At 40.8% G+C, this 16,115-nt stretch overlaps 1 protein-coding gene across 1 annotated transcript in view; it reads right to left on the bottom strand.

The window, feature by feature from the left end:
- Positions 1-964: 964 nt before the first annotated feature.
- The window catches only part of XK (X-linked Kx blood group antigen, Kell and VPS13A binding protein), a 51,914-nt gene continuing 36,763 nt past the window's right edge, over positions 965-16,115 (bottom strand). The window contains exon 3 of the mRNA XM_065901243.1: positions 965-1,791. Coding sequence (XP_065757315.1) covers positions 965-1,791 — 827 coding nt within the window. The remainder of the gene's footprint in view (positions 1,792-16,115) is intronic.

The following is a 16,115-nucleotide window of genomic DNA, read 5'->3' as shown; positions in this document are numbered from 1 at the left end:
TTTCTAGAAGAACTTAGGTTAACCAAGGTAACTCTTGTCTAAAACTTTCCTGACAGGCAAGGAAGAGGTGGAGTAAAGACTATGGGTTTTATTTTCTTCTTTCCTAAGAAGGCAAATCCTAGCAAATTCTACTAGAAATTTCCCAGAACTGTAAGACAGGACTGAACCTTGATGAGGTTAAGCCTACCTTCTAGCAGATTCATCTTAAACCATCACAAGAAGGTAAGAACTCTGCTTATAAAAGCCTACAATCACTTTGATATTTTAACAACCTTCTTGATCCAGAATTTCTTCAACATATTGAAGGAACACAACTTTTCTAAAATTCTAGGGCTTCCATAACCAAATTTAGAATTCAACTTTGAATCCATGGATCCTTGAGAATAAAGTCTCCAAGGCTGCTACAGTTGGTTGTGTACAAAGAGCCCTAATGAGATGAAAATGGAACATCTGTCTATTCAAAAACCAAACTTGAACAGCCCTCTCTGAAAACTCTGACAGGACTGTTGTGGCTGATGGCAAAACCCCAGTAACCATCTGTGGTCATCAGATAACTCTTGGGTGAAAACTACGTTCAGGGATAATAAAACATTAGGCTACCTAGACCAGCAGTCCAGAAAACTAGAAAACAAGTAAGCCCCTGCCCTCATTCTACCTGATGGATCTAACCAGCCCAACTCAGATATCATGGGTACTTTGTCAATGAAAAGGCCAGTAACGTCTGGGAGAACATGGTCAGCTGTGAATGGTGGTGCCTTAGGCTGCCCCTGCAACACTCAGGGGTTTCCCTGGCTTCTCTCCATGGTTCCCACATGCCCACCCAAGAGCTCTCCGAAGGGGAGAGACTCACAAGGAGTTGAGATAACTTCCTGCTTTGTTAACTGCGCAGGGCCCATCACTTGTACGAAGAACAGGGATCAACCCAGCAAACAATACATCTGTGCCTCAAGAGACTCAGGTCCCATTAAGCAGAAAAGAGCTCATCGGCATTCAAGATCTGGCTGGGCATAGAACTTATTTTACTGCTAGAAGGGGTTTCCTCTCTGTCTGCGGATGACCTTAGATCCGTCTTTTCTGCAGACTCGGAGGATTTCCGCCGCCTGCAGTCACAGCAAGCACACTTTAGCCACTCCTGAAAGCTTTCAGAAACGCTAGAGGAAAAGAGCTTTTTGCAAGGGTGGAAGAACTGATAGAACACGATCATGAATAGAATGGCCGTGCAGTACCCGATGAGCAACTGCAGGATCAGCAGGGGTGCGCACACATACATGTAGATGTCAGTCTTGTAAAGATACCACATGAGGAGGAGGAAGGCGTTCTCGATGAATCTCAACATGTAGTACACCAGCAGCTGGTACCAGTTCTGGGACTTGCTGATGAGGTCGGGGTTGTTGATTTTCAGCTGTACCGCTGACCAGCAGAACATGTTGATCCCGGCGTAGAGTAAGGTGAGGAAGCACAGCACGATGGTGGTGCCCACCCGACTGAGGGCCTTCTCGATGTTCTCAGGGAAGGGGGAGCCACTGCACCAGAAGAGGATCCAGGGGTAGAAGAGGAAGCTGAGGAAGTTGAGGAGTATGTCTACCACCACCCAGGTCTTCAGAACAGAGGTAAAGAGGACCAGGACAATGACTCGAGTGGCAATCTCAAAGCTCCTCCAGAGGAAGATACAGACATAGGCCAGGGGCTTCACTTTGACATCATATTCATCGTATTTGATCTTGATGGCGAGGATGTTACAGCGCAAGGCTCCATACACGATGGACAATAGGGAGAGGACCATGAAGAGACCTGAGGAGAGAAGAGAAAGAGCGCTCTCAAGTCTCACCTACACCAAGAATCCTACTGTGATGGCCGCTGGTAGTCCTCTACCCATATTCCTTGGACCCCTCTGTTTCATGTGCACGGCTGGCTTCCAGCTATCAGCGTCTGCTCACTGCACCTGAGGGCTTTTCCCAGGGTTGCAGAAGCTTGCTGTGCCCAGGTGCTGGGCAGGCTGAAGTGCCCAGGAATTAATACCCCTGGGAGAGCCCTTCAACACCCCAATCCTAGCCCTGAGAAGAGCTGGAATATAAGGAGCCCAGTTCCCCTACCGTTTGGGTAGAATAACTCGGAGGTGTGTGTTCTATACTGTTTACCGGTGTTTCCTCATAAGATTACTTTCTAGTCACCCATGGTGACCGTTGTCTAGTAACGTTGTCACCTTTATTGGCCGCCTTCCCTTCCCTGTCTCACTTCCCTTCTCCCACACTTCTTATACCTTCCTCCAGACAGACATGCACTCAAATGCTTGTCTCAGGGTCTGCTTCAGGGTCAACTGAGACTAAAACACCTTTCAGACCCCATCTGCTCTGTCTGAATATGTGGAGTCCTTTACATGGCGCGTTTTGTTTCCTCAATCAGCTTACAAGCTCCTGAGGAGTCATGAGTGACCATGTCTGATATTTCTCCTTGATACCCTCAACATATACCAGTGTAGAAACTGAAACAGAAAGCACTCAATAATAAATTGTTCATGAGTTCCTCTCTATCTGCAGGACCTTTTAAATTTATATACTGACTACAGATTGCTCACTTTTCTTTGCTCTTCAGTTATATTCTTAAATTCCATACAGTGCTGAAGAAATGAGAACCTCACTGTTACTGAGTCAATCTGTCTTGGTCTAAAAGGCCTTAATGTTTCAAGAGGTCTCAACTCTAGCTGTTTATTTCGTAAAATGGCTGACGGCTAATGGGTTTACCCGGTTTATACCGAGCAGCAGTGTTAGGGGACAAGATGTGGCTCATTTGAATGGATCATGGTACTATGTTTCAGAGCATGACACTGCTGGCTGTGAGTTCTATTATCTAAAAAATGTACTTCCAACCCATGAGCACAGACTGTGTGGTCGAATCTGAAATACAATCACTTACTGCAGGCTGCCACGACCTCCAAATATTGGAGCAGGGAGGAACCCGGAGTCTGGCTGGGTTCTGTTTTCTTGCCCATAAAATTGAGATAATACCTTCCATGCCCACCTCCAACGTACATATAACAAAATTGTTTTTACTTATAATTTAAAATGCATGGGAATAAAGGGTTCATTTTCTTATTTAAGTTCTGAATCAATGGAAGACATCTACATTTGATGGGCATAAAAACTCGGAAGCTTGGGTAGTTAGTTGCCTGGGAGAAGCTCAGCTTTACTCAAAGCATCAACTCCTCTCATAGTCTTTTGGCACTGACTTAAATCATCGATCTCATTCTCTGGAAAGACTGCCATGTACTAATCAAATTTAAAAGATAGAAATACTATCACAGGAGTAGCCTGGGAAGTAATTGGACTGAATTATTCTTTCTGAGAGGCTAGTTCAATGGAGCATTATAAAGCAGTACATATTGCTGATACACTGTTTTTATTGAAATACAGTTGATTTACAATGTTCTGTTAATTTCTGCTGTACAGCAAAGTGACTCAGTTATACGTATACATTCTTTTTTATATTCTTTTCCATTATGGTTTATCCCAGGTGATATACTTTTATATGTATGGTTACACATTTCTACAGACCTTAAGAATCTAGTATTGGATCCTTTTCTTTTAGTCCTTCAGTTTTTTCTACTACAAGAAAAATAACTTCAAATGTAGAATATGAGCTAAGTGTAAATTATCATATAAATTATGTATTCATACACATGCAGTATTTACACTGTTATATTTACGGTACTTCATCTCCAAGTTACTTATTACTTTTAACAATGCAATGGCCCAAACCATTTTTTAACCATCTATCCATTTTTCTCGTTAGGTCAATTATTTCCAAATTATGGTTTTTTTCTCTATCAAGAGAGTTAGCCAATTATTACCCAATTGCTGCTTAGTAGGAATTAACTGCTAAGGCCTTCTGAGAATGCAAAGAAATGACTGTGAAATCACTAACTTCAATTATAATTCCCAACGTTGGGTGCTCCCTGCTCCCCTAGAAAGGGGCCAGGAAGAGAGATATACTTGGGAGACAAGAAGCTTGAACAAAATGCTTGGAATGTATATTTCTACCTCTAGAGTTAAGCTGTTATCTAATGAATGGCTAGGATGATATTTATGCAAATATCTACTTATTCAGACTTAAATGGAGAAAAGTTCCTGACATCATTTCCCAACCTTCTCTTCCCACAGTCAACACAACAGGGGATCCGTTGGTGGTCCTGACCTTTTAAGTGGCATGTCATAGAAGTCTAACAGCCCCTAATAATCTTTTTTTCTAAACATCTTTACTGGGGTATAATTGCTTTACAATGGTGTGTTACTTTCTGCTTTATAACAAAGTGAATCAGCTATACATATACACACATCCCCATATCTCCTCTCTCTTGCATCTCCCTCCCACCCTTCCTGTCCCACCCCTCTAGGTGGTCACAAAGCACCGAGCTGATCTCCCTGTGCTATGCGGCTGCTTCCCACTAGCTATCTATTTTACATCTGGTAGTGTATGTATGTCCATGCCACGCTCTCACTTTGTCACGGCTTACCCTTCCCCCTCCCCACCTCCTCAAGTCCATTCCCTATGTCTGCGTCTTTATTCCTGTCCTGTCCCTAGATTCATCAGAACCTTTTTTTTTTTAGATTCCATATATATATGTTAGCATACAGTATTGGTTTTTCTCTTTTTGACTTACATCACTCTGTATGACAGACTCCAGGTCCATCCAACACACTACAAATAAGTTAATTTTGTTTCTTTTTATGGCTGAGTAATACTCCATTGTATATATGTGCCACATCTTTATCCATTCATCTGTCGCTGGACTTCAGGTTGTTTCCATGTCCTGGCTATTGTAAATAGTGCTGCAATGAACATTGTGGTACATGACTCTTTTTGAATTATGGTTTTCTCAGGGTATATGCCCAGGAGTGGGATTGCTGGGTCATATGGTAGTTCTATATTTAGTTTTTTAAGGGACCTCCATACTGTTCTCCATAGTGGCTGTATCAATTTACATTCCCACCAACAGTGCAAGAGGGTTCCCTTTTCTCCACACCTTCTCCAGCATTTACTGTTTGTACATTTTTTGATGATGGCCATTCTGGTTGGTGTGAGATGATGTCTCGTTGTAGTTTTGATTTGCATTTCTCTAATGATTAGAGATGTTGAGCATCCTTTCATGTGTTTGTTGGCAGTCTGTATATCTTCTTTGGACAAATGTCTATTTAGGACATCTGCCCATTTTTGGATTGGGTTGTTTGTTTTTTTGATATTGAGCTGCATGAGCTGCTTGTATATTTTGGAGATTAATCCTCTGTCAGTTGCTTCATTTGCAAATATTTTCTCCCATTCTGAGGGTTGTCTTTTGGTCTTGTTTATGGTTTCCTTTGCTGTGCAAAAGCTTTTAAGTTTCATTAGGTCCCATTTATTTTTGTTTTTATTCCATTTTTCTAGGAGGTGGGTCAAAAAGGATCTTGCTGTGATTTATGTCACAGAGTGTTCTGACTAGATTTTCCTCTACAAGTTTTATAGTGTCTGGCCTTACATTTAGGTCTTTAATCCATTTTGAGCTTATTTTTGTGTATGGTGTTTGGAAGTGTTCTAATTTCATTCTTTTACATGTAGCTGTCCAGTTTTCCCAGTGCCACTTATTGAAGAGGCTCTTTTTTCTCCATTGTGTATTCTTGCCTCCTTTACCAAAGATAAGTTGACTATATGTGTGTGGGTTTATCTCTGGGCTTTCTATCCTGTTCCATTGATCTATATTTCTGTTTTTGTGCCAGTACCATACTGTCTTGATTACTATAGCTTTGTAATACAGTCTGAAGTCAGAGAGCCTGATTCCTCCAGCTCCGTTTCTCTTTCTCAAGATTGCTTTGTCTATTCGGGGTCTTTTATGTTTCCTACAAATTGTGAAATTTTTTGTTCTAGTTCTGTGAAAAATACCATTGGTAGTTTGATAGGGATTGCACTGAACCTGTAGATTGCTTTGGGTAGTACAGTCATTTTCACAATGTTGATTCCTTCAGTCCAAGAACATGGTATATCTCTCCATCTGTTTGTATCATCTTTAATTTCTTTCATCAGTGTCTTATAGTTTTCTGCATACAGGTCTTTATCTCCCTAGGTAGGTTTATTCCTAGGTTTTGGGGTTTTTTTTGCGGTACGCGGGCCTCTCACTGTTGTGGCCTCTCACGTTGTGGAGCACAGGCTCCGGACGCACAGGCTCAGAGGCCATGGCTCACGGGCCCAGCCGCTCCGCGGCACGTGGGATCTTCCCGGACCGGGGCACGAACCCGTGTCCCCTGCATCGGCAGGCGGACTCTCAACCACTGCGCCACCAGGGAAGCCCTATTTCTAGGTATTTTTTTCCTTTTGTTGCAATGGTAAATGCGAGTGTTTCCTTAATTTCCCTTTCAGATTTTTCATCATTAGTGTATAGGAACCCAAGAGATTTCTGTGCATTAATTTTGTACCCTGCTACTTTTCATATTCTCATTTCCTATGTGAGTGTGTGGAGTGGAGGGGCGAGGTCGGAGGGCATTTTGCTGTTTCTATCTTTTATTAGAAGGTAAGACATCACTTTGGGTAAAGCTAAAAGGAAGGCTTTGGCAATATTCCAAACCCCTGCCACGCTTACAAAGCTTCTTCCCATGCAATTCCAGCCAAACGAACTCCTTCCAAAGGAACTCTTCCTATTTCACAGAGAAATTAATTGTTATTAGGAATGAATTTGCTAATTTCCTGACCTGACTTCAAGACCCTAATGTTTGTGTTAAGTGGTGGAGAACATTTTATTCCTCAGGATTCGTCTTCGGAGGGGAATTCTATTTGTAGGACAAGGCAAGCACTTTCTCTGTGGCTTATCCTAGCATTCATTATAATACCCTCTCAATTTTTTGTATGTAGGAAAATTTCTATTGATATAATAATAATGCTAAAAGGAAGAAAGGAGGGAGGGAAGGAAGGAGGGAGGGGAGAGAGGGAGGGAGGGAAGGAAGGGGGAAGGAGAAAGGAAAGAGGAAGAAAAAAAAAGGGTGAGCGAGGACCCTTCCCTTTACCTGGCACTCCTTTCTGTCTACTGCCACACTCTCTTTCACACTTTCCTCAACCCTCTTACCACTAATCGAAACACTCGTTTTCGAATCCTCAACTCCTTGCAGTCTGGATTCTAGTCTTGCTCCTTCCTCATCTCTCTGCAACATTTGACATTGTTCATTCCCACTTTCTTGAAACTTCTTCTGTGGAAGTGATCGTATCATTTTCTCCTAATCATCCTCTCACTTTTCTTGCAGTCCCTTCTCAATTTCATTCATAGGTACATCTTTCTCTTCTACTCAGGAACCATGGTTTTATTTTTCTCCTTCCTACCAGATTTCTCTTCCAAGATATCTTTACAGGTGCCTCAAAACAAAACAAAGCACAGAACAAAACTTATATTTCCTTGAAAATCTCCTCTTACATTCCCTCTAGCAGCTCACAACACCATCAGTCCAGATCATTCTATCCAGAAATTTACATGTTAACTAGGGCTTTTCACTTTCCTCTCCCATCCCACTCAAATAGATCTCTAAGCTCTCGTTACTCAGTGTGGCTCATGGATCAGAAGCACTGACATTGACTGGGGGTCAATGAAGTGCTCTAGCTTAGACCCTGAGATTCTGAGTCAGAATCTCTATTTTAACACGATTTTCCATTTTTCTCAGGCTTTAATGTATGACCATTAAAGTCTGAAAAGTACTGCTCTAAGTTCATTTCTTCCTCCCTTTCTGGCTCTGTCCCTTGTTAACTCTCATAATGGCTCTTACCACAGGGTCCTAACTCATTTGTTTCTCTGCCACCAGCCTTCCTCTCCTCTTCGTCTGCCTGGATAAACCCTACTTGTTCTTCAAGGTTCAGTTAAAGTGTTACCGCCTCAATGATGCCTTTTCTCGGCCTTTATTCAACTATATTTATTCAGTTGTGCTAAATGCTTCCAAGACTCTTCTAAGCTCAGTTAACTGCCACTCTACTGGGAACTCACAGTCACTTAATGCATACGTCTCTTTCCTCACTTAGTACCTTTGGTTTAGTGCAATCTCCTAGAGGTAGCTACTGTTTCATACAGATTTTTATTACAGCACCTAGCACAGTGACTGGCACAAAGTTGGTAACTGATACGTCTGTTGAATAAATGAATTAAAAATTGTACAATCTGTGACCTGCCCTTTTTTTTTTAACCACTGAATGAGTAATTGAAGCTCCAAATCTCTCACAGACACGACTGAAGTGAGCCATGAGAACTCTCAAAGCCCCTTCCCAGATGGTGACTTCTGGGGTTATGGGCTTCCTATGCAAATACATCTGCTTTATGTGCCTTTCTCAATCAAGAAGTTGCACGTGTTTCCAGCACTTCCAGAGAAATAGGATCCAAATTAGAAAAGGTCTTTGAGATTTAAGTTTACACTCTAAAAAAAACCTCTTCTAGGTACATGAGAGGCTTGCAAAGCAGGGAGATTTAGGAACAGTGCAGTACTTTCTGACCACAGGAATAACTAAGGACGGTAAGTCCTGCTTCAGGATGTTGGGCCCAGCCAGGATTAAGACAAGTCTGGATTATCTCAGCAGTGTTATCTTCCTGGTCAGTTATCCAGATCACTGCTCTTGCTGGATTCCATGACTTACTCTTACTTGAGTTACCTTTGACCATGTATTACAGGACCCAGGGTTCTGCTTTAATTCCACCCCAGGCCCTGACAACTGGTCAGCAAACTTTTTTTTTTTAACATCTTTATTGGAGTATAATTGCTTTACAGTGGTGTGTTAATTTCTGCTTTATAACAAAGTGAATCAGCTATACGTATACATATATCCCCATATCCCCTCCCTCTTGCGTCTTCTTCCCACCCTCCCTATCCCACCCCTCTAGGTGGTCACAAAGCACCGAGCTGATCTCCCTGTGCTATGCGGCTGCTTCCCACTAGCTATCTATTTTACACTTGGTAGTGTATATATGTCCATGCCACTCTCTCACTTCGTCCCAGCTTACCCTTCCCCCTCCCCATGTCCTCAAGTCCATTCTGTACGTCTGCGTCAGCAAACTGTTAATGAAGAGAGTGAAAATGAGAGAGATCGTCATCACCGTGAGCTTGTACCCACATCTGTCACCTTCTCTCCCCAGGTGCTATCATAAATATTGCTTTGGTCCTTTATTGTAACAGCTTTATTGAGACATAATTCGCATACCATACAATTCACAATTTAAAGTGTACAATTCAATGTTTCTTTTTTGTTAACAATAATTTTATTATCACAGTTATTACTGAACAATTATGATGTCCCCAACACCACGCACTTTACATATATGATCACATTTAATCCTTATCAGTTGGTTCTAGTTTATACCCACTTTCCAGATGAGAAAGATGAGGTTAAATAGCTTTCCCAATGTCATACAGCTAGTAAGTGGTCATGCTTGGATTCAAATTGAGAACTGTTTGTCTCTAAACTCTTTCTTTTTTAGTTGGAGTATAGTTGCTTTACAATGTTGTGTTAGTTTCTGCGGTACAGCAAAGTGAATCAGCTATACATATACATATATCCCCTCTTTTTTTGGATTTCCTTCCCGTTTAGGTCACCATAGAGAACTGAGTAGAGTTCCCTAAGGAGGCAAGAAAATACAAGAGAGAAAAGACAGTCTCTTCAATAAGTGGTGCTGGGAAAACTGGACAGCTACATGTAAAAGTATGAAATTAGAACACTCCTTAACACCACACACAAAAATAAACTTAAAATGGACTAAAGACCTAAATGTAAGGCCAGACACTATAAAACTCTTAGAGGAAAACCTAGGCAGAACACTCTTTGACATAAATCGTAGCAAGATCCTTTTTGACCCACCTCCTACAGAAATGGAAATAAAAACAAAAATAAACAAATGGGACCTAATGAAACTTCAAAGCTTTTGCACAACAAAGGAAACCATAAACAAGATGAAAAGACAAACCTCAGAATGGGAGAAAATATTTTCAATGTTTCTCCAAAAGCAGATTCGCAGATATCTACTTTTAGTACGTTTCATCACCAGAGTCACATTTAGTACGTTTTCATCACTTCAAAAAGAAACCCTGCACACTTTAGCTCTCATTCCTCTACCCCCCTCCCCCACCCAGTCCTAAGCAACCACTAACTACTTTCTGTCTCTATAGATTTCCCTATCCTGGACTTCTGTATGAATGAAACCATATAATGTGTGGTCTTTTGTGACTGGTTTCTTTCACTTAGCATAACATTTTCAACACTCATCTATCTTGTAGCATGCATCAGTCCTTCATTTCATTTCATGGTCAAATAATATTCCATTGTATGGATATACTACATTTTGCTTATCCATTCATCAGCTGATGAAAATTTGGGCTGTTTCCACCTTCTGGCTACTGTGAATAGTGCTTCTACAAACATTTGTGTGTGATTTTTTTTTTTTTTAATTTGGCTGCATTGGGTCTTCGTTGCTGCACGTGGGCTTTCTCTAGCTGTGGCGAGCAGGGGCTACTCTTGGTTGTGGTGCGTGGGCTTCTCATTGCAGTGGCTTCTCTTGTTGCGGAGCACGGGCTCTAGGCACGTGAGCTTCAGTAGTTGTGGCTCACGGGCTGTACAGTGCAGGCTCAGTAGCTGTGGCACATGGGCTTAGCTGCTCTGCAGCATGTGGGATCTTCCCAGACCAGGGCTCAAACCCATGTCTCCTGCATTGGCAGGTGGATTCTTAACCACTGCACCACCAGGGAAGTTCCTATGAATATATTTTTATTTCTCTTGGGTCTATAGGAGTAGAGTTGCTGGGTCATATGGTAACTTTGTGTTTAATTATTTGAGGAACTGCCAGACTGTATTCCAAAGTGATTGCACCATTTTACATTCCCACCAGCAGTGTATGAAAGTTCCAATTTCTCCACACCCTCACCAATGTTTGTTATTATCATTAACTTCAATTTTTATTATAACTTTTTGATTCTAGTCATCCCAGTGGGTGTGAAGTGGTACACCTTTGTGATTTTGATTTGCGTTTTCATGATGACTAATGATGTAGAGCATCTTTTCATGTGCTTATTGGCCATCTGTACATCTTCCTTAGTTGCTCTGGTTCTTAACTATAGAACAAACTCATAATAGATTTCACACTTTCTCATATGTATCCCAAAAACTCTACCAGAATTCAAAGGCCAGATGTGCATAGACTTATTTAAGGACAATATATTAGCTTCACCCTCAGGGGTCAATGAGCATTTAAAATGAAAAAGAGAGTACAATTCTGATTTCTCGTGCTTTTTAACTTCCCTTAAAAAGGCATTAAAAAGCAAAAAAGAGGATTTCCATGCTGACAATGGCAGATTAGTTTGTTTTGGTTCAATATTTCTGCCAAGAGCAACTGGACAAACACCTGCTTAAAGGCATCAGAGATCTACCAAAGAAAGCAGTCAGTACTTTCGGGCCAAGATCTTAAAGAGAAGAAAAGTCCTAAGAGAAAATTCTGAAGCTGCTCTTCCCCTTGAGACATATGCCCATATGATACTGGGTACAGTATCATGGAACATGAACACAGCTTTCAGCAGTCTCTCAAATCTGGTGGGTGTGGGAGCAAATATTGATACTGTGGCCCTATAATGGTCCTGGAGACAGCCAAAGCTTTCTGGTGGGAACCCCGAAGACTAGACACTGGGAGGAAGGGTGACCAGAAATAGATAATCCCTCATAAAGGCTGAAGTACACATTTCAACCAACTCAAGTTATAACTGGATCAATTCAATCTATATCTAACCCATTTACCTGCCATAAACAAAAGTAAAATCTTCCTGGAGAAAGAGAACTCATCCAGAGACTCAAAGTAACTCTCTCTTTTTTTTTTTCTTTGCTGCATGCGGGCCTCTCACTGTTGTGGCCTCTCCTGTTGCGGAGCACAGGCTCCGGACGCGCAGGCTCAGCGGCCATGGCTCACGGGCCCAGCCGCTCCATGGCATGTGGGATCTTCCTGGACCGGGGCACGAACCCGTGTCCCCTGCATGGGCAGGTGGACCCTCAACCACTGCACCACCAGGGAAGCCTTCTTTTTTTTTTAATATAAGCATCTGACATTTAATTAAAAATAACATGGCAGGCCAACAACAAAAACAAAAAAATAATCTAAATCCAAGACTTAAAATATACCCATAGGAAATAGAGATATTGTAATTATCTCACATGGACTTAAAAATATTCATAATTACCCTGAAGAAACCATAATTCAAAAAGAGTCATGTACCACAATGTCCACTGCAGCACTATTTACAATAGCCAGGACATGGAAACAACCTAAGTGTCCACTGACAGATGAATGGATAAAGAAGATGTGGCACATATATCCACTGGAATATTACTCAGCCATAAAGAGAAACAAAATTGAGTTATTTGCAGTGAGGTGGATGGACCTAGAGTCCGTTGTACAGAGTGAAGTAAGTCAGAAAGAGAAAAACAAATACCGTATGCTAAAGCATATATATGGAATCTAAAAAAACGGTACTGATGAACCTAGTGGCAGGGCAGGAATAAAGATGCAGATGTAGAGAATGGACTTGAGGACACGGGGAGGGGGAAGGGTAAGCTGGGACAAAGTGAGAGAGTGGCATGGACATATATACACTACCAAACGTAAAATAGCTAGCTAGTGGGAAGCAGCTGCATAGCACAGGGAGATCAGCTCGGTGCTTTGTGACCACCTAGAGGGGTAGGATAGGGAGGGTAGGAGGGAGACACAAGAGGGAGGAGATATGGGGATGTGTGTGTATGTATAGCTGATTCACTTTGTTATAAAGCAGAAACTAACACACCATTGTAAAGCAATTATACTCCAATAAAGATGTTAAAAATATTCATAATTAATATGTTTAAGAAATTATGACAAGATAGAGAAGTTATCAGAGACTGGAAACTATTCTAAAACCTCAAATGAAAATTCCAGAACTGAAAAATACAATAAGGGCCATTAAGAAATCAACAGATGGGTTTAATAGAATAGAAATTGCTACAAAGATTATTAGTACTAAGCAGAAGGCAAGTCAGAAGAAAACGGAGAAACAAAAAAGCACGAGAGACTTACAGCAAAGTGAAATTGGAGAGAGAGAGAAGAGAAGAAGAAGAATGGGTCGGAACCAATACTTAAAGTGATAAAGTCTAAGAATTTTCCCAAACTGCTAAAATATCAAACTAAAGCCCAAGTAGGATAAATACGAAGAAAACCTCAACTAAGCATGTTAAAACTGCTGAACATCAAAGTCAAAGTGAAAACCTTAAAAAGCAGTTAGAAACAAACGAAAAACCAAAAATCGGATGAATTTAAAGGAGCAACAATAACAAGAACAGCTGGCATCTCAACAGAAATAATGGAAGCCAGAGACAAAGGGGTGGTAACCTCAAAGTGGGAGGAAAGAAACCACTGACCTAGTCTTCCAAACACAAAGGTGAAGGTAAAAGAAAGACATTTTATGACAAAACAAAAATGAGGGTATTTTTCACTAGTAGATCCACTCTAAAGAAAATACTAAAGGTAGCATTTCAGACCCAATGAAAATGATCCCACGTGGAAGCATGGAGATACAGGAAGGTCTGAACAGGGACCAAAAGGATAAATACAACTCAATTTTTATAATCAGCCAAAAGACTTGCATGGTCACTTGACACACACACACACACACACACACACCAAAATGGTCACTAAAAACACGAAAAGGAAGTCAAGCTCATTAGCCATCAGGAAATGCAAATTCAAACTAAAATGAGACACTACTACACACACCCACTGTAATACTGAAAGTAACAGCAAGTGTTGGCAAGGATGTGGGGCAACTGGAACTCTTATACACTGCTTGTGGGAGTGTAAAGTGGTATAATGACTTTTGCAGTTTCTACTAAAGCTAAACATAGGCATTTCCTGTGACCAGCAATTCTACCCGAGTATAGGTGTAACAGAACTGCATATATATATACGTATACTAAAAGGCATGTACGAGGATATTTTCAGCAGCATTATTTTTAATCCCAATCTGGAAAAAACCTAAGTATTAATCAAGAGAAGAATGTGTCAATTCATTGTGGTATATTCATACAATGGAATATTACATTACACAGCAATGCTAAAGAACAAAGTTTGCTACAAGTCACAACATGGATAACTCTCACAAATATAATGTTCAGTGAAAGAAGCTAGACCTCTGATTCCATTTATATCAACTTTTTAAAGACCAGGAAAAATTAATCTGTGATGTTAGAAGTCAGCTTTCTTTTTTAAATTTAATTTTTATTGGAGAATAGTTGATTTGCAATGTTGAGCTAGTTTCAGGTGTACAGCAAAGTGAATCAGTTATACATGTACATACATCTATTCTTTTTCACATTCTTTTGCCATGTAGGTTATTACAGAGTACTGAGTAGAATTCCCTGTGCTACACAGTAGGTCCTTGTTGATTATCTATCTTGTATATGTTAACCCCAACTTCCTAATTTATCCCTCCCCCCACCTTTCCCCTTTGGTAACCATATATTTATTTTCTAAGTCTGTGAGTCTGTTTCTGTTTTGTAAATAAGCTCATCTGTATAATTTTTAAAGATTCCACGTATAAGTGATATCATATGGTATTTGTCTTTCTCTGTCTGGCTTCCTTCACTTAGTATGATGATCTCTAGGTCCATCCATGTTGCTGCAAATGGTATTATTTCATTCTTTTTACGGCTAATATTCCACTGTATACACGTACCACATATTCTTTATCCATTCATCTGTCGACGGAGATTTAGGTTGTTTCCATGTCTTGGCTACTGTAAACAGTGATGCGATGAACACTTGGGGTGCATGTATCTTTTCAAATTATAGTTTCCTCTGGATTTATGCCCAGGATTGGGATCGCTGGATCATATGGCAGCTCTATTTTCAGTTTTGTAAGGAACCTCCATACTGTTCTCCATAGTGGCTGCACCAATTTACATTCCCACCAACTGTGTAGGAGGGTTCCCTTTTCTCCACACCCTCTCCAGCATTTACTGCTTGTAGACATTTTTTTTTTTTTTGGCTGCGCCGCATGGCATGTGGGATCTTAGTTCCCCAACTGGGGATTGAACTCGCACCCCCTGCAGTGGAAGCACAGAGTCTTAACCACTGGACTGCCAGGGAAGTCCCTGTCTGTAGACTTTGATGATGGCCATTCTGACCAGTATGAGGTGATACTTCATTGTAGTTTTAATTTGCATTTCTCTAATAATTAGCGATGTTGAGCCTCTTTTCATGTGCTTTTTGGCCATCTGTATGTCTTTTTTGGAGAAATGTCTATTTAGATCTTCTGACCATCTTTTGACTGGGTTGTTTGTTTTTTTGATATTGAACTGCATGAGCTCTGTTTATTTTGGAGGTTCATCCCCTGTCGGTCGCATCGTTTGCAAATATTTTCTCCCATTTTTTGGGTTGCCTTTTTGTTTTGTTTATGGTTTCCTTTGCTGTGCAAAAGCTTTGAAATTTCATTAGGTCCCATTTGTTTATTTTTGTTTTTATTTTGATTACTCTAGGAGTTGGGTCCAAAAAGATACTGCTGCAATTTATGTCAAAGAGTGTTCTGCCTATGTTTTTCTCTAAGAGTTTTACAGTATCCAGTTTTACATTTAGGTTTTTAATCCATTTTGAGTTTATTTTTGTGTATGGTGTCAGAGAATGTTCTAATTTCATTGTTTTGCATGTAGCTGTCCAGTTTTCCCAGCAGCACTTATTGAGGAGACTGTCTTTTCTCCATTGTACGTTCATGCCTCCTTTGTCGTAGATTAATTGACCATAGGCACGTGGGTTTATTTCTGGGTAGAAGTCAGCTTTCTGCTTAGTGGTTACCTTTTGGGAAGAAGGGTTGGGAAAGCGACTTGAGAAGAGGCAAAGGGAGGCTTCTAGGAGTGCAGGTACTCTTCTGTTTCTTGACCTGCATAGAGGGCTACATGGGTGTGTTTACTTCGTGACAATTCATCAAATTAGACCCACATGATGAGTAAAATTTTCTATATACATTGTATACCCCAATAAAAATCTTTACTTAACAACATTTAGGGGCTTCCCTGGTGGCACAGTGGTTAAGAATCCGCCTGCCAATGCAGGGGCACGGGTTCGAGCC

This window comes from Phocoena phocoena, chromosome X (assembly GCF_963924675.1).
Source record: "Phocoena phocoena chromosome X, mPhoPho1.1, whole genome shotgun sequence".
Taxonomy (NCBI): Eukaryota; Metazoa; Chordata; class Mammalia; order Artiodactyla; family Phocoenidae; genus Phocoena; species Phocoena phocoena.
The sequence above is the reverse complement of the archived record's forward strand: the minus strand, read 5'-3'. Positions and strand labels throughout refer to the sequence as shown.